The sequence below is a fragment of the Cydia splendana genome, chromosome 11 (genome assembly GCF_910591565.1).
Source record: "Cydia splendana chromosome 11, ilCydSple1.2, whole genome shotgun sequence".
Classification (NCBI taxonomy): domain Eukaryota; kingdom Metazoa; phylum Arthropoda; class Insecta; order Lepidoptera; family Tortricidae; genus Cydia; species Cydia splendana.
In genome coordinates, this window is record NC_085970.1 from 19,117,550 (window position 1) to 19,138,508 (window position 20,959).

Here is a 20,959-nt window from a genome sequence, read left to right on the forward strand (position 1 = left end):
AATTAGTGCAACCATCGTACCCGAGAAACTGTACCTGAAAAAATTTTTAAACAATATTAAAAAAAACTCTGCTCCAGAACTTGAATTGTAGATGTAAACCAGATGTCAACACTTCTTAGGTAAAGTAGGACTGGGATGGAGTAATTTGGCCGAACGAGTTTTTTTATAAAAACCGTTGAATTTTTAGACGGGTCACCAATTTAACCTAACCCAGTGACTTCTACAGGATGCCTTTTACATAAGTTTGGAAACATTTGACGATTTTTTGAAAAATACGCGTCCGATCAAACGGAAATTCGGCAAATGAAACATCGTGCAAACATATTTCGATTGCGACATGTTACCACACCTAAGCAATGATGAAGTCTTGCTGCACGTATCCGTACTGGTTGGTGACGGCGCACGTGTAGCGCCCTCTTTGGCCGTCGTTGTTCATTACGAACTCGTACTTGAACTCGGTGAATGGGAGCGCTCTGCCGTCGTGGAGCCAGGTCACCTGTGAATATGTTTAGTTTAGACAAAGAGCATTTTAGAATAAAATAATTGAAACAATTGCAGATGTGCAAGACGCGGAGTTTAAAAAAGTAGGAAAAGATTGCGGAAATCTTAGAAAAATTTGTCAGCCTACAGTTATCCGTTGATTCGGCAGCTTAACTGCATTAGATACTTATGCTGCTTGGGCAATTGGTATTTGGTAGTCACGCGGCATCCATATTCGTACAGGATATTATTGTTGCCTTCTACTAAGAACGGGTTAAAGCCTCGCTTAAACTATTAAGCGAGGCTTAAACCCGATCTCCACCTTGGTGGAGCCGGTCTGAGGCGGCTGGTCCATGCACAGCACTTACTCTTGATACGTCTTTAAACTTCATAAAACAATGATGAAATGTAACACTTACAATAGGCTGTGGAGTTCCACTAGTAGAACAATCCATGGTCGCTCGGCGTCCATACTAGTACGGTATATTGTTGTCTCCCTCATAGTTGAAGCGAGGCTTGAACCCGACCTCGACCCTGGTGGAGCCGGTCTGCGGCGGCTGGTCCATCCACAGCACTTACCCCTTGATACGTCTTCAAACTTCTAACAATGATGTATTGTAACACTTACAATAGGCTGTGGAGTTCCACTAGCAGAACAATCCATGGTCGCTCGGCGTCCATACTCGTACGGTATATTGTTGTCTCCCTCATAGTTGAAGCGAGGCTTGAACCCGACCTCGACCCTGGTGGAGCCGGTCTGGGGCGGCCGGTCCGGGCCGCTCACGCGACAGGTGTACGTGCCCGCGTCCGCTTGGGTCACATTCTTGAGTTCGCCAGAAGTTATGTTGCGGCCGTCCTGAAAGAAAATAAAAACAAATGATCAACCTTCTCAATTAGCATCTTCTTTCACTAGGGCCACAGAAATAAGCTTAAACATGTTATAAACGGGTTTTTCTCTATGTATAGATACAGGACTCTAAGGTTACATGTTTCAATATGATATTATTGGAACTACTACAACACTTAAAAAGATAGAAAAACATTAAGGTACCTTGAACCAATTGACTCTGTCAATCTTCGGTCTGTGTGGAACACTGCACGCAATATTTTCCGTTTTACCTTCTTCTATCATGATTGACAAAAAACGATCTACAGGATAATCTGGAAAAACCAAAAATTATAAACGTGTAGGTATATTTTTTACACTCAAAGGAATATACGCGATAATGCACAACACAGTCATATAATAAAGGTAGGATGCGTAAAGTTATGAAAAAGATTGTGGTCGCAAATTTGACAATTAAAGTGCTAAAAGTGTCATACACATTTTAGAAAAAGATCACTTTTGTGGACAATAGAATAAAAGTTGACTAAATTCAAAATGATAAAAATACAAATTAAAAAAATAATAATGCAAGTATGCCTCAAGGGCTGTTTTACAAGTTAGCACAAAAAACTGGTACAATATACCTACCTAGGTTTTCCGTACCCAAACGGTAAAAACGGGAACGGGACCCTATTATTAAGACTCCACTGTCCGTCTGTCTGTCTGTCTGTTTGTCACCAGGCTGTATCTCCTGAACTGTGATAGCTAGATAGTTGAAATTTTCACAGACGATGTATTTCTGTTGCCGCTAACAATTACTGCTAAAAACGTAATAAAGTAAATGGGGCTCCCATACAAAAACGTGATTTTTTCCGGTTTGTGCGTAATAGTACGGAACCCTTCGTGCGCGATTCCGACTCGCACTTGGCTGGTTTTTGAATAATGCTATAGAGCTCGACTCGTTAACTGTTAAGCTGCTTACCATTGACAACAACTTGAAACTGTTCTGAAGTAGATCCAAATTTGTTGATAGCTGTGCACGTGTACGTCCCGGCTGCCGAGTCGTCGACTTTCTTGATGATGAGACTGCCATCCTTTCCGATCAGGTACCATGGAGAGTCTGTAAGCAAAGAAAATCTAATTAAGAAAGCAAGAGTGAATGGAGTGGAGTCCTGGAGCAAAAATAAAACGGCCACCTTTTCCGTGGACAACATTATAGTTTACTACGATTTGAGTACAATTTACTTAGGCTTTTGTTATACAGCTTACAAAAAGTAGATGTTTTGAACATGCATACCTATAAGTGTTGACTGTATCACAGTGTAAAAAGTAACAGTGGTCCGATGGTCTTTGACGTGTACAGTCACCTGCAATAGTATGTTACACAACGAAGGCCGCAAAAATACCGGACACGATATTATTTGTAGAGCCGTATGTGACACGCACATATTTTTGCGGCCTTCGAAGAGTGGCATATTATTCCATCTAACTCTGCACCGACTTGGCAAGTAATAGTGTGGCAGTGTCACAAAAATAAAAAATCCCACAAAATATTAACTTTAACAGCGGAACTTTTAAACTTTGTTAGTTACTGTAAAGTCGGAGCATTCAGCTCATAGCTTGTAGACGTTTTACCTGAAGAAAGGTTCTTCCCTCCAAAGGTCCAAAGGACCTCAGGTTTGGGGTTGCCGGTGGCATCGCAGGGGACCCGCAGGTACATGTCACCCTTCACGCCGTCATATTGTCGCATCCTGAACAGGATTGAGGGACGAGCTGAAATCAGGGAAGGTGGAAAGGAATTAACTTACTGCCATGGTTTTCTTTAAGGCAAGTTTCTTTGAGAGTGATCAGTAATGGCGACACAAATACATAGAAAATGACACACGTCAAAGAGATCTTGCACACCTCGATCTCATTTTGTGTACGGATGACTCATAATACGCACCGCGCTAGTTGTGTGCATGCCCAGTTGGGCATGTGCTTCGGCAGGTTGCTCGAAGAACTTAATAATGTTTATGTGACTTTTCGTTCGTAGAATCTGTGCGGAAAGAGAAGAGTCGTGGAATGTATGGAACCAATACATTACAAGACTCTTCTCTTTCCGAACAGACTATCTGTCATCCCCTGTTTAGTATCTAACCTCTTTATAAACCAAAAGCTATGCCATAACCATACTCATTTTTGAAATGGCGCGGATACTGGCTGCATAGGTACCAAATCCCTGGAGAAAATCACTTGGTATTAACATAGTACTTTTTATCAGCTTTTATTGACACTCTTTGTCACTTCCAAGTGCTGAGTTAGTATTTAAACGAACTCTGAATAAAATTTACCTGTGACTGACACTGTGTAGGTGATATTTTTGGAACCGCCGGCGTTAACGGCAACGCAGGTGTACTCGCCACTCTGCCCGTGGTGTATTCTCGCGAAACGCAGGTCGCCTTCGACGGTGTTGTGGCTAGAAATAAAATAAATGTTACATAAATAATAGTAGATTTAACAACGTGTACCTACTATTTATTCGAAGCGATAAAATGGATATTGGTCAAATAAGCTCTGATTTTATTTTACTTCGATTATGAGGAAAAAGATAATGTGTTAATATATGTAATTCTGCGTAGTTAGTGTTAATTTATAACAGAAAAGTTTATTATTATGTAATTACAATTATCCATACAAATGATATTTAAAGGCAGCATAAAGAAATATTACCTAAACATTACTCTGAAGGTCGGAACGGCAACGCGCTATTGCCAAGTCTACCAAAAGGCTAACAAAGCGAGGGCATTTAAGTAGTAACGTTAAATCCCGAATGACCGTACTTTTCCGAAGCAAAGCTAGTTTTCTAAGGGCCACTTGCTCCATTCACTAACACAGGGTTAACCGGTTAAACCTAGAGTTACCATGGTTACCAGTACAATTTGACACTGGGTTAGTGGGATGGTACAAATGGCGCTAAGTTATTTTGAACATTTTTTTAACAAATACTAATTACTTGATTTCTTCTAAAACTTACGCTATTTTAATGGCGTCAGATGTGTTCGTCTTGCGGTAGAACCACGTGATGTGTGGCGGGGGAGGTCCACCAGCTTTGCACTCCAAGTTCAGGAACGTGCCTTCCTCTTGCTCAATGAAGGTTTTCCCTGGAGACTTAACAGCGACAGGAACTATGGAAAAATACACACTTATAAAACCAATATTCTTAACTTCTTAGAAAATCCATAACCATTGTCGTTTAGACAATGTGACAAATCACTGACCCTGACAAAAAAATCCAAATCAGTTCATATAGCTTCTTGTCAAAATAAACTAATGGAATTCTACTCAAGACGACAATCATTGAGAGAAAATGCCAATAGCAGCTTCGATCTCTTCGATCAATCGATCGGCGATTTTCGATGTAAATACGATTGTCATTTTGACTAGGCCCCAGGTTCTAATTTTCTGCTCTTTACAGTAAAGAGACAGTGACAGCAATGTCTTACCAATAACATCGAGCTCGATAGTGATAGAGTCGCTTCCCCACGTATTACTCGCTTGACATGAGTAGTATCCGGCATCTGATAGCATCGCTGAAAACCTACATAAACGACACTTGGTTAGTATCAGGATTTAGTTTTTAAAGATATATCTTTATTATAATTTCTGGGGAAAACCTTTTTTAAAACCTTATTTCTCTTATACATGAATCAAGCATTATAATTACGAGAATCTCGTAATAAAATTTCACAATCTGTTATGTCGGCTGTACACACTCGTCGAGAGACCCCAAGATAGGCCGAGAACGAGTGTGTTGTTTTAGTGTTTCGCCCTTCTCCGATTGTCGGTTTTTTGCTGAGACTCGGCGAGTCTCTCTACAAGTGTGTATGGATGTACCATATCCATACCCCGGTTGGTGTTAGGTTATGTTGTCTTTGAAGCATTGCATCACTGCCACCAGCGTTTAACCATTGTTGCAAGTGGTAAGTACGGGTCTCTGGCATATATATGTATGTTTTTGACGATACCTACCCAAGACTTCCATTAGCATAGAAAGTATGCCTCGTTTTATCAAAAAGGAGCCGTCCGTTGTGAGTCCAGACCACGCTGGGCTTCGGTATTCCATCGGCTGCACAATCCAGGGTCACAGGTGTCCCTTCGAGCACGGTCAGTCTCGTATTCATATCCTCCGAGATATCGGGAGAGTCTGAAGAAAAAATGATAAACTTCAATATAACTACGGATTTTAACGTAAAAACCCTCCTCCCATTTCAAAGCCATATTTGATTTCCAGGTGAATAACTAATAACACCAGGGGACCAGCAATGGTACTCAGGGCGACAGCAGTACTCCATATTTACTACATGTTCGCTTAAGTTAATTTAACTGATCATTGCTGCTTTAAATATAAGATAGACATTCGAGTGGTCTTCACTGTCCATGTCACTTTGAAGCTCGCTGGACCATCACGCTCCGCGATTGTTGCGCCATTTACGGTCCTAGCTAAATTGGTTGTTCAATACTTACGCTATAGAATTTCCAATTCAGCAAGAACCCTAAATGGCATAACAATCCCGTGTGGTGAATGTACATGTTATCTTTAAACTTAAGTCATTGTCAATAAAGGTAACATACATGGTATTAATTTGACATTACCATGCGCACGCATAGATTATCTCACAGGGTTGGCAGAAGTCAAACACATCAGTTTGAAATTTGAATACCGCTGCAGTACAAAGTAATGCCTACTTACACTCAACAATCAATTCAATGCCATGATAATCAACTCCCATAGCATTCTTTGCCTTGCAACTGTACGTGCCGGCGTCGGATATCTGAATGTTGTCCAAATGTAACGTGTCTGTGGTTTCGTTTAGGGCGATGTCTTCGTCGGCGTTTTTGAACGACCAGCTGAGGGTTGCGTCGGGTATTGCTTCGATAAGCCTAAAACAATAATGTTATAAAAAAAGTAATTTTTAAGTAAAATTAATTAATAATATATAAATAAAATCTTTATTCATAGAATTACAAAACCCACAATAAATGGCAGTAAGGTTAGATGAGGCAAGACAAACATTTAGACAAGAGAAACATTTGCAGGGAATCCTCATACCTTCTGTTTCTCTTGCCTCAAGCAAAATAATTTATGTATCTCTTACATCATATCACCTGATCAGTTTATATTAACCCTAATCTATCAGTGCCAATCACCGGGTATTTTTTTTTAAGCAAAATTAATATCGAGGGTTTTGAAACTGCGTGTTTAAATGTATAAACCTCACCGGCATCGGAAGGTCACTTCGGTTTCTGCTCTAGCGTTAATCGTGTAAACAGTCTTGTCGATTTTTGGCGGCCCTGAAAATAGGAGAGAAATTTTGTTATTAAGTACCAGTTTGTGATTACCGATACATTTTTCCTTTTTGTTTAGCGCATGTTATGTTATTTGGTCTAAGTTTTGGGCACTGGGGGCCTTGGTATTATAAATCAATTCAAGACAATCAATATTTTTATTACTAAGAGATACAAAATAATATTGATTTATCCATATAAAGATCAAAAATACAATGGAATGGTAGGCTTTCTAATAGGCGGTTGCAGTATAGGTATAACTCAATTTCAGTGCATTTACTATTCAGTGTACTATTACCTTACATTCTACAGCTTAATAAGCTCTTCATCGTAAAATAGGACAAAAACCTGAACTGAAAACTGCGAAAACGGGAAATTATGCTCTTTAACAACTTACCAACACCACTAATATCCACTTTCAAAAGCTTCACAACCTTCTTCGCATTATTCTTGACTACGCAAAAGTAGTTGCCGGCCAAGTTTGGTTCCATAGAGTTGACGGTGATGACGGTACCGTCGGCAGACACATTGTAGTTGTCACCAGGTTTGAGGAGTTTGCGACCTTTGTACCAAGTTACTGTGGCTGGAGGATGCGCTAGGACTTCGCAGGTTATGTTGCCTGGCTTCTGGTATTCGATGGTTGTGTCTAAAACAGACATTTAGTCATAATTTTTCTAGTTTGTCGAATTTATATCAGGGTAATATCAAAGAGGTCGCAAAATTTTAGGTTGGCAGTTTTTGTGAAACCAAATACGATATCTGGACTTTCAGTTTAGAGGTATACTTATTTTCCGACTATGCAAGAAAACTATAACCAGATGTATTCAGGCCTTTTAAATAAACTAATTTTTACAGGTATTCAAGGAAAATTCCAGTAATCAAAAGACAAGACCCTTGGAGATAATTGGCGAACTAAAGTTGTATCTTTTCATTGATCCAATTATCATGACTAAAAGGGGTAATGAATTTATGGTATTTATGATCTAGATAGATCAAGATCTATAATAATTTTACCTTCAGCCTTAACCTCAATGAAGTCTTTTACTTCAGTAAGAACGGTTACATTTTGCACGCCGTCGCCTGCTGCATTGGTTGCTTGACAACTGTACGTCACTTTCTTTTCCACTTTAGGTATTTCCAGTACACTTACGTAGTCGTAGGGGAGCTCAACTATTGAAGCCTAAAATAAAATTAAAATCAACCGATTGACGTTCGACGCAAGGTCACACCATTAATTTAAGTTTAACATGTGGTCAAGGGTACATCTGGTCTTTTGGCAGCCAATTTTGATGTACCACATTATAAGAAATGAAAACAGATGTCCAAGCGTTTTTGCCACTTTGTTCTGAATAGGATTTAACGAACTTTTCCTCCATTTTAATATTGCTACATAATAAGAATGCTTATAATTATGTAATGATGATCAAGAGCATGGTTAATACTGTAAGCGTCCTCGCTCGCTGGTGAACACTATTAGTGTATAGGTACCATCACGCTCCGCGATTATTGCGCCATTTAGGGTCCTAGCTAAATTGGTTGTTCATTATTTACGCTATAGAATTTCTAATTTAGCAAGAACCCTAAATGACATAACAATCCCGTGGTGTGACTGTACCTACTGAAATTAATACCACAGCATAAAATACCTATATTTGCTTTGTAATTCTAGGTTCTGCATATATACCTTCTCATACTCCAGCTTAGCAGAGGTGTCATCAAATTGCCAGATAATATCAACCTTTGGATATCCTTTAACTTTGCACTTCAGTTTCAGCGGTTTGAAAAATGCTGCGTTGATTGTGGGCCCTCCTTCAATTGTTACTTCGGGAGCTTTCTCGGTGGGCTGATCTGCAATTAAATTCAATTAACATAAATACGTACATATAATCACGCCTATTTCCCGAAGGGGTAGGCAGTGACTACGGATTAACTTAAGAAATTGGGCCCCTTTGGCATGGTGCCGAGGACGCTGGTAGCATTTCCCCGCTGTATTGAGATGCTAATACGTTGTGCGAGAAAGCTGCCAGCTCTTCGGTCACCAGTGAAGTCGGTCAGTTCTCTAGCTTATATGTGAGTAACTATAGTTCTTTTGACTCGTGAAAATTAGGTAGGTACTTATGACTTACCGATGACGGACTGAGGTTTGATAGGCGTTAAGCTATACCTCGTTATATTGCTATTTTTCCTGGTGTCGTAACCATTTATCTGAAAAAAAAATTAAAAAAAAACCAATGTTAAAAATTCCTAACTAGAATTACTTCCATATCTCACTTCTATGGTAAATTCTACATTCCACAGTATTAAAGAGTGGGTTATTAATTAATCCGTCATAAAAACTATCCTATGTCCTTTTCCTGGACTCGATCAATCGCTATAGAGTTAGACCAAGAAAAGTATGCAGAGATTTTGACAGCACACGCATTGCTATTATTTATATGTACGTTATAATTTCATAGAAGTTTGATGTTTAAAACAACATCTACACTGCGTGTGCTGTCAGCTGCAGACTTTTCTTGGTTTAACTCTATAAAATTCAATTTCAATAAATTCAGCGATTAAAGAACAGGTAACAAACAGAATTACTTTCGTAAATACTTAAAATGTAGTGTCCGACCGAAGGTTCCGTTTCGGTTTCGGTTTCGGCCAAAAAATAATGTTTCGGCTGTAGTTTCGGGTTCGGCCAAAAAACGTCCGAACCTTGAGATGCTGTCAATACCTATAACGCGCACATTGTCTAATTGTATCGGGTGAATGAGATAGCACTGTCGTATGTTACTGGGCCCTGGGCAAGAGAATAATAAGAAAACTCATCATCTTCCTCGCGTAATCGCGTAATCATGGGAGCCTGCGGTCCAATTGACAACTAATTCCAAGAATTGGCGTAGGCACTAGTTTTTACGAAATCGACTGCCATCAGACTGACCTTCTAACCCAGAGAGTAAACTAGGCGTTATCAGGACTAGTCCGGCTTCCTCACGATGTTACTAGTGCCGCAAAGTTGATTTTCTCAATAGTTAATATTTTGCGAGGCTGAACAGCTGACTATTGATTAAAACGAAGAATAAACCCTTAAAAGTGTCCCCAGTTTTTCATACGAATGCTCGACCTTAGCCTCACTTTTTACCTCAATTTACCATTGGTTTGTGTACCACATGGCCTCTACTTCAGCTTATGCTCGGCCTGCGGTCTCGCTTTTTAATACGATGGACATTGGTTGGAGTCTGTGCTCAACTACTTATCCTGAAGCCTGATGCACAGCTTTGACTTCGCATGAAAGTTCGCCTCAATGGGGCACTTCGGACTTTTAGGCTCAGCTGAAGATCGGTACCCGGCCTTGCGATATTGTCAACAAAAAATTTCGGGCTCGTTGCGCTCGCGTTTTTGGTTGACCTCTACATGTTAGCTTGACTGGTGAATGAATAGAGTTAGACCAAGAAAATTCTGCAATGATTTTGATAGCATACATAGTGCAACTAGTGCAAATATTATTTCATAGAAGTTTTGACGTTTAAAATAACACTTGCACTGCGTGTGTTATCAAAATCGTTGCAGAATTATCTTGGTCTAACTCTTGTAATTTTCTTAAAAAACTGCTTAAGTAACATCAATTTCAAGGACATTGGGTGGTTGGGTGGTGACAGCCTCATAATATGTGTGTAAAAGCGGTTTTATTAAATTTTGTCAACGATTTTAAGAATTCTACAAAAGTTTTGATTTCGGTTTCGGTTTCGGCCGAAACTAGAGCCAAAGCCGAACATTCGGTTTCGGTTTCGGTTTCGGCAAAAAACATGTTTCGGTCGGACACTATTAAAATGTATTAGGGATGCTCCACACCTTGAATGTGCACCTTATATTCCAGTGACTAAAAACATTTTTGGCGACGTCTCACCCAAAAAGGAAAAGTAAATAAGTTAGAGGAAAAGTAGATAAGATTAGGTTCCACTTACAGCTAGCTTAAACGTGTCCTTCGGCGTTTCAACGGGCTCCGTCGTGTAGAACTGTTCAGCTTTGTTGACGAGTGTAAGTGGTTCCTGCAGGAGCACGGCATCGTCCATACCGAGGATCTGCACGTTTACCAGCTTCACGTGTGGGGCGTCAAGCACTTTTACTGCTACGTAGGACTTTGCGTCTGTAGAAAACAGTGTGTTAATGCTGGCAAAATGTGTCGTGTCGACGCCAAAGATGGACGCAAAACACTACTGTTAGCTGGTGCGAGTCTAGTCACTGTACTCGATGCTAGATAAAAGTGCACTGGACCTGTCCAGTCCCTGACACAAGGACATGTACCTACTAATGTACCATTTCGTGACACTTTATTTTTCACTATGTTTTTTCAATGTATGTCTGTTGTCTGTGTGTTTACGAATAAAAAACTATTTTATTCTATTCTATTCTAATGCTGGTCCTATCAACATTAAAGGCGGGATTCCACAAGCATTTTTGTACTTAATATGCTTGTGACGCACACGGATGAAAACCCGCTTTTACATGCCAGGTTTTCAGTTGGTCTTGTCTTGTTAGTTAAGTAGTAGACGATGGTACAAAGCTTAATTTATTTTACTTCGTGAATATTTATTTTGACGACTTCGCAGTAACAATTTATTTCCGCGCTATATTTCACGTTAACATTGGCCGACGACTTATCGTGATCGCAACCTAAGACTGTTGCAAAACTACACCTTCGTATTGGCCAAGATGGGACACTCTGACAACACCGATTGTCGCATGTGTGGCGAAGAGGAAGAGACAGTAAAACACCTAAATGTCACGCCCTCGCCAGACAAATAATGAAGGACAATGGAGCAGGATATCTGGAACCAAAGGACTTCAAAACGCTACCCCCATCATCCGGTACATGGATATGGTGGGAAAAGCTTTTGAGTAGGTAGTTGATGGATCTTTTCTAGGGGGTGATTGCTCAAAAGATCCCTATGGGTCGAAGTGTATCCGCAAGGGCCCCCGAAAACAATAAGATAAGATAAGACACCTTCGTATTCAAGATTTAAGACCTGTAATAGCTGTTACCTGGTGCGGGTCTAGTGACAGTATCCTCGATGTTAGCAGGCGCGATGGTGGAGAACCCATGGCGGAAGTGCACTGAAGTCGACGCCGAGACGACCACATGCGTGTTGCTGACGCTACCGGTCTGCACCCTGTACACGCCTGATTTCACGGCGGGGACTTTCACTATCTGGTTGAAAAAAATTGTCACGTATTGAGAAAATAAAAAGTTGGCTCTTCTGACTTGCAGCCAAAACTGTGGTTGTGATGTGACTGCCCGTATCAAAGTTATTCTCTTGTGATTTGAAAGTAAAGAATAATGCAGCCATCGATGTATATCTCAGGACAGGCCTTACGCGCAATAAGAATTGGGCATGAATGGGGCAGTACAGCGGTGTGACACCGCTACAACGCGATTGGTTGATGAGTTCGCATCACGCGCGCGATTGGTAGCAACTAGTTGCGTTAGACTGCACTATTGGCTCGAATTCGTGAGTGACACCGCTGAACTAGTACCATTTTTAGTGCCCGACTGCCCGTAAGGCCCGTCCTGAGATATACGTCAATGAATGCAGCCAAAACTGTGGTTGTGATGTGACTGACCGTATCAAAGTTATTAATTACTATTCCAAAATCGTGGACATTGTTTTCCCTAGCAATATTCTTACTTTTGGGTACAGGAAAGACAAGATCATTTTTATTAGAAACTGAAACCTATACGGATAATCGATTTATATCGTATATTGTCGTGCATGGACAAGGTAATAGGGGAGAGCGGGTTAAGACGGGGTGGCGGGTAAGACGGGATAGAGGGTTTATTTGGCGATACGACTGACCAACCAGAATCCCGTTAGTGCATGACGATGCGTCGCCATCATGGTAATCAGTTCGCACGGTGACCGGCTAGACAAAAGGTGTCGTTAATTATTTATTTGCAAAAAAAACGGTTTTTGTCATATTCCTTGTCATTTTAATGTTTTATTTGGTTTGTGTTTGTTTCCTTCATATCATCAGCACAAATACAGTGTTAATTTATTCCTATGGACCAGCAATCACGCCAGCAGCTAAGGACTTGTTTGATTTCAAATACGTAATGGTATTTTTAACAAAAAAAAAATCAAATTTCATCAGGCGCAGGGGGGCAAGATGGGGTACATTGCCCCTCCGTAGTTATAAAGTGATGAAATTGCAGATTTGAATGTATTTATTTCTACTATCGTAGAATGGTGAAAACGCATAAAAAGAAAGTCAAATAGAGGAGAATGGTCAGCAGAGGCCATGAAAAAAGCAGTGGATGGTGTTATAGAAGGGAACATGGGGTACATGTTAGCTACAAAAATATTTTCTGTCCCGCAGACGACTAAGAAATAAAAGTGAAAACAGTTTGTGAGAACTCATTAGACGACGATTCTAATAGCCATCAATTAAAGTTTTGTTTAGGCCCTAATGATACTGTTTATATGAATCATTCCTATAACTCCATCTTGCCCCATAGGGGTATCCCATCTAACCCATCTTACCCTACCTAGGGGACAAGATGGAGGGAAGGGACCTTTTGCCCGTTTTAATTTCTTTTTAATTTAATTAACGAACTAGAGTTCCTACTAAGTGTTGAGTATGAAAGACTAATAACCAAAGATACAAATAAAAATAACAAAACCTTAAAAATAGTTGCATTTTCAGTTTTATTGGACTTGAAACCTTAAGTACCCCGTCATACCCCCCTCTCCTCAGTCCGGCTCAAATAAGTATTTTAGCGTGAGATTGATATGGGTGTGTACTATGATGAGGCTGACCATAATTTATACGTATACTAGCGACCCGCCCCGGCTTTGCATGGCTTATATAAAACCTTAACAAGTTATATACCTAAACCTTGCTCAATAATCACTCTATTGATAGGTGAAAACCGCATGAAAATCCGTTCAGTAGTTTTTGAGTGTATCGCGAACATACATACACGAACATATTACATACACAAACAGACAGACGCGGCGGGGGACTTTGTTGTATAAAGTGAAGTGATTTCAAAACAGTTTAATTATTTATAATAAACAAAACAAAATCAACTTGGGGATTAATTTCATATCCTCTTTTCCGAAAACAATATAATATTAAGTAAGTATTCATTTTTGGGTTGGTTATCGGTTTTAAGTTGTAAGGGATATAGGTAGGTAGGTACATGACATAAAACACACATACTGTCATTTAACCATCTGAAAATAAGTTATTTGATAGGGGCAATTTGTTAACCGCACCCACATTTGTTGCTGAGCGACCAAATGGGATTTTAATTGATTGATTGCTTTTTAGACAAACAACGTATGGAATGCATACCAGGCCAATTGTACCAATTGAGTGCAAGGATGCACTTGCATAGAAACATAAACTTCTTATCAATTTAATCTTACGGTTAGCCTACAAAGTATCATAGGGACACATTTTTGTACGAAACGTTTTTTGAAGTAGATTTTTCGGCCTGTATTTCGACCGTTTGACACAAATATAACTAAGTACTTCCGAAAAAAAAGAGTTTAATAGCTAAATGCTCAAAAATAGTCAATGCACCAGCGCTGCGACTTACTAAGTATTAGGTACCAATAAAACTCATTGGTATAACTAGGTTTACAGAAACGAGCTATTGCCTAGCGCTTATCTATGAATTTTTGTATGAAATGCAATTTCATATTTACCATTTACTTTTCCGCGAAAAAAAGCGGTTTTACCTCTGATTTGGAAGGGCTGTGCTGAGAGAGCGGAGACAAATTTTTGCCTTCGATGGTCCCAATTTTACATGTAAAGGCGCAACGCACGCAAACTTAGCAAAAGCTAGTGTTTTCGTTGCATATTTCATATTTAAGCATAGGCTTTGAATACTATACCGTTATCGCTTGGAGCTTTGTGATGTTCGTAGTAGGCGCTTCAGCGCCGCTTGGATCGGACACGTCTAGCCGTGCACTCTCGCCGGACACAGCGATCACAATGTCCTCGATGTCTTCATCTACTTTAACCTGAATAATTGAAGAACAGTGTTAAGTTTATCTTTGTTAGTAGTGTTGAATTTTTTTCTTAGTTATCCTTTTATTCGTTCTTTGAAAGGTAAAGAAACAAATTTCTTTATCGGTTGCGTTTGCAAAAGCGGTTTGACATACGTGTAAAGGATGAATCACGCTAGACCCGGCCGGGCCGGGGTGGAGCTTCCGGCACTTCGTTTTCTATGTTAGGCACTTGTCCCACCGCCGACGATGAGCGATAAGCGAGTAGAACGATAAACTAAAAACGAGTGGGCGAGCGGCGAGAAGCGAGTGTTAGCTCCAATAGTTTTGTCGCTCGGCTATAGGCGAGTGTTCGAGTGCGACGGGCTATTATCTATCGCGTCACTCGCTCGGGCGGTGCAGCGGAGCCGAACACGCAGACTGATTGGTCTCGCAGCTTGAGTTCTAACTACGAAGCGAGTATCGCCGAGCGAGTACCGCTGAGCTGGTTTTATCTTATCGCGGCGACAAACTAGTAGAGCGAGTGTTCTCGCCGGCAGTGTGAACAGCCAGCGATGAACTATTAATATTTATGTGTCTCTTTTACTAACACAGGATCTTAATCTTTTGTTCGTTTCTTGGGCGAGAAAATCGCCGATAGTTAATCGCTTACTCGCTCTTGGTGGGACAAGTGCCTTAAGCACGATCAGCTGTCATAGAACATTTTTGAAAATTGAATTTGAAACTTTCTTCTATTTCTATATGAGTTCAAAATTCGAATTTAATTTGTACTAGTACAAGTACGCGGGGACTTACGAGGTTAGAACAAATCACATCCGTATGTGTGTACTAATGCAGCAACATGAGTAATAATAATAACGCGGGTAATGAAAAAGCTATGCCATTTTTACAACTTTAATCAAAGCTTTCGTTTAAAAATAATGGAGATATCAAACAACTTAAGTTTAACGTACAATACTGAAGTAATGGCCGAATGAGTTCCATATTCGATAATATGTTAAGAGGTTATCTCTTAATTAGTTTATCGTTATTTAGAAACAGTTGGGCTGATAATTTCTTCACCCACATCTCGCGCCTGCCAACTTTTGGGATAAATACTAGTAGCGTAAAGATTAAAGTTACTAAATATAATTATAATGTATCTTATTAATATAAAACAAATTAATGCAAGAATTGTTGAAGGTTTTTTGGTTGTTAGAAATACGATTTACCTTGAAAAATAAGTATGACCAGTTACAAGACCTGGGAAAGATAGGATTAAATTTAACTCTTTACGAGTACACAGGTACAAAACACCTTAGGCAGGTAATAGGTATAACATCATCTTATTGTATTTTTTTCTAACGTAGAATTTGTAGACATATGAAGCAGCAATGACAATGTTTTTTTTTGTAAAATAATGGGTGTTCAAAATTACTTGTTTACTTACATTAAATGAACCTAACTGTCGAGCAGGCAACGTTTTACTCAGTATCACGTTTTTTCGGCTCCCAACAGTTTCCTCCACATATTTTAATACCTGAGAACATCAAAACAAGAGTTTACTATTTTATTACTGCTATCAAAATTGTTCCAGTCAATAAAGAAGACTAACCCCCATACAACGCCGCGAGAATCGTCAATGTTGTAGATGACATTAAATATTATTTTTAAATTTTAGTTATTTGCGTATCAGAGCAAAACTGCTACCCATTACTAGAGTTATAGTCTGAATCTTTAGGTATTTAAATAAAAGTAAACAAAATGTTTTCATCTACCCTCAACTGGCTTAAGGAGCCATTTGAGGGTAGATGAAAACATAACACGATCAAATAAAATGTAGGTTAAAGCATAGTCTAATAAAACATGGTCTTCCATTCCCAGAGTGACACGGGCCTACGTCACAACAACATGGCCGCTATATATAGCGCTATCGCATATTATCATATAGCGCTGTCGCATGATGACGTAGGCCCGTGTCAGTTAGGTGACCTAGAAAAGACGGGAATGGAGTACCAGGCGGAGTATATTATTATACCATGGGTTAAAGTCAGGTCGTGCAGTGACAGATCCAGGCGGTTTTGTATTTGGTTGGTTAACCAATAAATGTTATAACTACCCGAAAATGTACAAATTATTTCTTAACTTTTATTTAAATATCTAAAGATACAGAGTGAGAAAATGCAGCGATTTTGATAGCCCACGCAGTGCAAGTGTTATTTATACGTCATAATTTCATAGAAGTTTGACGTTTAAAATAACACTTGCACTGCTTGGTCTGTCAAAATTTCTGCAGACTTTTCTTGGTCTAACTCTATTTATACTTAATGACCGCAGGTCATAATCACAAAGGTAGATTATATAAAGTATAAAATAAAGCATTTTTAGCCCTTAGAAAAGTTTTAGTGGTAAATATTGTTTTACAAACCTCTCCGATTTCGTTCCTTTTCAAGTGGAATACTTGTCCATTCGTAGCTTTGGCAAGATCTTGGTACACTAGATAGCTCTGGCTGATCGTGTCGTTCTCACAAACCCCGGTCAGAACAAATACAATCTAGAAATAAGAAAGAGCCATAAATATATTATCTTGAAGTTGGCGGCTACGCATTTTGAGAAAATTGTGCATTTTTAAGTCGTACAAGTACCAATAAAGATTCTATAACAGGGCGCGTAGCCAACGTGCCAATCGTTAACGCTCCGTAGCGTATCGTATTCATCTCTCTTTATCACTTCTTCTTCTTCCGGCCTTATCCCACTTTTATTTGGGGTCGGCTCTCCTAATCAATTTTCTCCAGTCATATCTGTTCCGGGTCGTCGTTGGATCTATATTTTTATTCTCTAGGTCTTTCTTAACTACGGACATCCATGTAAGTCGGGGTCGTCCACTCTTTTTCGATCCTTTCATACACTCTAGCACCTTTCTAGTCATGTGGTCCTCCGGCCTTCTCATGACATGACCGTACCATCGGAGTCGTGTTTCCGTTAGCTTGTCCTGTATGGGTCTTATTTTGAACGAGCCTCTTATGTAACGGTTCGGCACTTTGTCCTGCTTAGGCTGCCTTTTCTTCCACTGAGGTGGAGATGAGAGCAAAAGACGGTGAAAACCAATAGCATTGGTTCTCCTCTTTGCTCCGCTGGATTACATCCATGGCTATTGGTTGATTCCCGCACTCCTTTCATCTCAGTTTCAGTGGAATGGCAGCCTTAGAATTTGACAGCTTTTGTAGATGTAATGTACATATGCGGTAACTCTGGTTGTCAAAAGATGGCGTTTGAAAATTCACTTATCACAAAATAAAGGTATATGGTACCGTATAGCGCCATCTTCTTCAGCTGTCAAACTCCGGGGCCTTATATTTTACACAGATCTTAGAATATTCGGTATTATTATTTATTATAGTCAATACAAGTTCTATAGAGTTGCGTAAACAAGTGATCTAAGGTTAAAAAAACTCATTAGTGTTTTAAAAAATTACCTGTACTCCTTTCTTTTGGCTAAGTGCTTCAACTTTTGCAAAATTTTTATGGTCTTCTGCGGAAGCATCAGTAAAAACATACAGAAGAGAGCCATCTTGGCTCTCATTTAGTGCCAGTTCGATTCCCGTCAGTGACTTTTCGGGGCAGAAACCGCCTCCGCCTGCATTGATATTGCCTATTTCTTTTTTAAAAGCTGGCTTGTCTTTGGTTTTCGTTACCAGTTTAGGTTCTGTAAGAAAAGACATGTTATGAAGCATAATAGATTGCTTGGCACCGAATTTAAACATATCAATTGCTAGCGCATATAAAAATGTATTTATTTTTTACGCCTTTTGAAGTCGGCTTTTTTTAAAGTAAATTTTTGAGATTTTACATATTAAAGGCTTGATTCGTCCATGGTTCTGTTCAGTGACAAAAATACTACTACAATTGTTTATGTGAAATGATAATACTTAGTTATAATTTTTAATAACGTTTTGTAAAAGACGTGTAGAAAAAACTTCATTAAAAATATTTTGTAATGTATTTTTGGGTCAGCATGTATACATATATAAACACAAAATACAAAAACAATTTAGATATATAGATAAAATACTCTTTATTGGCCCACCTCAGTAAAAGATACAGCTTAAAGGAAAACAATTGATAAATGATAGAGACAGACAACAGGCGGTCTTATCGCTAAAGAGCTTTATGGGCGATTGTGCACTACAATGAATTTTACTGTCCGGCAGTCCGAGTTTTTACGGTCCTAGGGGGGGTGTGTATTTCATGCCACTGCGCCTGCAAGTAAAAAGACGGACAAGTGCACAAGCCAATCATCCGTTTTTTTCATGCCATATCGGACCATGAAAACTCAGACTGCCGGACAATAAAATTCATTGTAGTGCACAATCGCCCTATAGGTATATCGCTAATTTAGCCATTACTTTTCATTTTGTAGTACTCGTACTTGAGTTAGAGTTAGACCAAGACAAGTCTGCAACGATTTTGATAGCACACGCAGTGCAAGTGTTATTTATACGTCATAATTTCACAGAAGTTTGACGTTTAAAATAACACTTGCACTGCGTGTGCTATCCAAATCGTTGCAGACTTATCTTGGTCTAACTGTACTAATATTCTCGATATTATTACCAATATCAAGCTTTTATCAGTTCACTTGTTTTAGTACATACTCTACACTGACAGTGACTCATTTCAGATGAATCTTCTAATGGGTGGTCTAATTCCAAATATTGATTGACAGATATTTAGGTCATACAGAGATTTAATATCTAGTATAATAAGGACTTTCTGTTTTTGAAAATGAAAAATTTTAACATGTTGAATATCAGCTCACCATATTTATGGCACGTGCTTAGGTACTTTGCAGATAGAACTAAACAATTTTTATAATGGCCATAAAGTGGGTGTTCATAAAATTTTTGGAAAATAAGGTACATTATTTTATTCATTGAAGTACATATTTCCAATACCTACCTATAAACTAACTTTACGTTGATAAAAATTTCGGATGTAACGCGCTATAAAGAGGGCCTGACGTCCACTCAGCAACTTAACCCCAAGTTTTGTCACATGCACTTATTTTTACTATAGTTCGTTTTTTTTTAGCATTAGAAAGAACTTGAAAGAAGGTAAGCGATCTTGACATGTCTTTTAATTGAAAAACGCTTTTTAAAAATCAGTAACTAATACTTATGAAAGCAGAAGAATATATATGATCGTATTAGATTCATAATTGTTACATATTTGCGCTAAATTATTTTTAAAATGTGTTTTTCAATTAAAACACACATCAAGATTGTTTACCTTATTTCTAATGCTAAAAATAACGAACTATAGAGAGGAATCCGATTTCCTAAAGATATTTTCCTTAACGGTGAAGCAAAACGTGCAATGATAGGTTGGTCGTAGTACGTGAAACTCATTAGCACGAGCCGGGGTTCGAACCTACGACCTTAAAGCTTAACCTCACGTCTGTGTGATAAGGATCCTGATCGAACATTTCATATTTGCATAGTTGTCAAGAACGATTTTTTACTCTATTCAGAGCGACTGACGTTTGAACTCACAAATTTGATCACCAACTCATATTAAGGGTTAAACCAAATAGAAATAAACTGCCAACTCACCATTTTCAAAGGTCACCAAAACGAATTCTTCAATCGGCGAGGAGCTTGAATTACTCACTGTATCTAAAATTGCATCTACAGCATTACTCACTTCTTTAATATCATCACTCATCGACGCAGTAGCATCAATAACAAAAGTCAAACTACTTTTTACATTACTAGAACTAACTATAGTTACCGTTCCTAAAAGGAACAGGGCGAGAAGAGACTGTAGTTCCATTTTTAAATAATTCTCATCATACGACTGCTCCGTAACGGTTATGAATTGTAATTGGTCGTTATCATTTGGCAGCTTACGAGTAAGCTGATATCAATTCTGGCGCTCAATGAACATGGATGTACAGTCAGCAGCAGAAGTTGCTAAGCGGGCGAGGTGTTCAAAATTACCTTGACATGCTCTTATTCTCTTAACAATAAAGTCGCGTCAAGATCATTGAACACATAGGCCGCTTAGCAACTTGTGTTGCTGACTGTACAGGGTGGGCCCACAGGTCTAGAATGTACAAGATTGTCTGTCAAATATCAAAGCGCGACCAAAATCAGAATGATATTAAAGGGGCCCACTGATTAACAGTCCGCCGGACGGTATCGGCCTGTCAGTTGTTCGGAACTGTCAAAATTTTGTTCTAACTGACAGGCCGTTGCTGTCCGGCGGACTGTCAATCAGTGGGCCCCTTAAGAGTCATTGAAAGTACCAATTGAATTTATAATTAATATGTGATTGCGTAAATTAATTG

General features: G+C 39.1%; 1 protein-coding gene across 1 annotated transcript; it reads right to left on the reverse strand.

Moving 5' to 3' along the window:
• Positions 1-349: 349 nt before the first annotated feature.
• Positions 350-20,556, reverse strand: LOC134794882 (hemicentin-1-like). Its single transcript, XM_063766710.1, has 22 exons — positions 20,223-20,556; positions 18,087-18,316; positions 17,039-17,164; positions 16,061-16,150; positions 14,518-14,646; positions 11,660-11,825; positions 10,582-10,763; positions 8,761-8,839; positions 8,319-8,482; positions 7,649-7,814; positions 7,032-7,280; positions 6,568-6,640; positions 6,039-6,229; positions 5,318-5,492; positions 4,792-4,886; positions 4,323-4,473; positions 3,640-3,764; positions 2,942-3,079; positions 2,289-2,426; positions 1,532-1,641; positions 1,109-1,336; positions 350-496 (listed from the first exon to the last, which is right to left on the reverse strand). The coding sequence occupies exons 1-22, from the start codon at positions 20,440-20,442 to the stop codon at positions 350-352; spliced, it is 3,372 nt and encodes a 1,123-aa protein (XP_063622780.1). The 5' UTR covers positions 20,443-20,556.
• Positions 20,557-20,959: the final 403 nt, after the last annotated feature.

What these genes read in the sequence shown, in the direction of transcription:
- LOC134794882 (XM_063766710.1), bottom strand. Translation starts at nt 20,442, where the DNA reads ATGGAACTACAGTCTCTTCTCGCCCTGTTCCTTTTAGGAACGGTAACT. An exon ending in GTTTCAAGTTGTTGTCAATG is followed by an intron (nt 1,642 to 2,288) that starts GTAAGCAGCTTA and finishes TGGTTTTTCCAG; the next exon opens with ATTATCCTGTAGATCGTTTT. An exon ending in GTGGAACTCCACAGCCTATT is followed by an intron (nt 497 to 1,108) that starts GTAAGTGTTACA and finishes ACATATTCACAG; the next exon opens with GTGACCTGGCTCCACGACGG.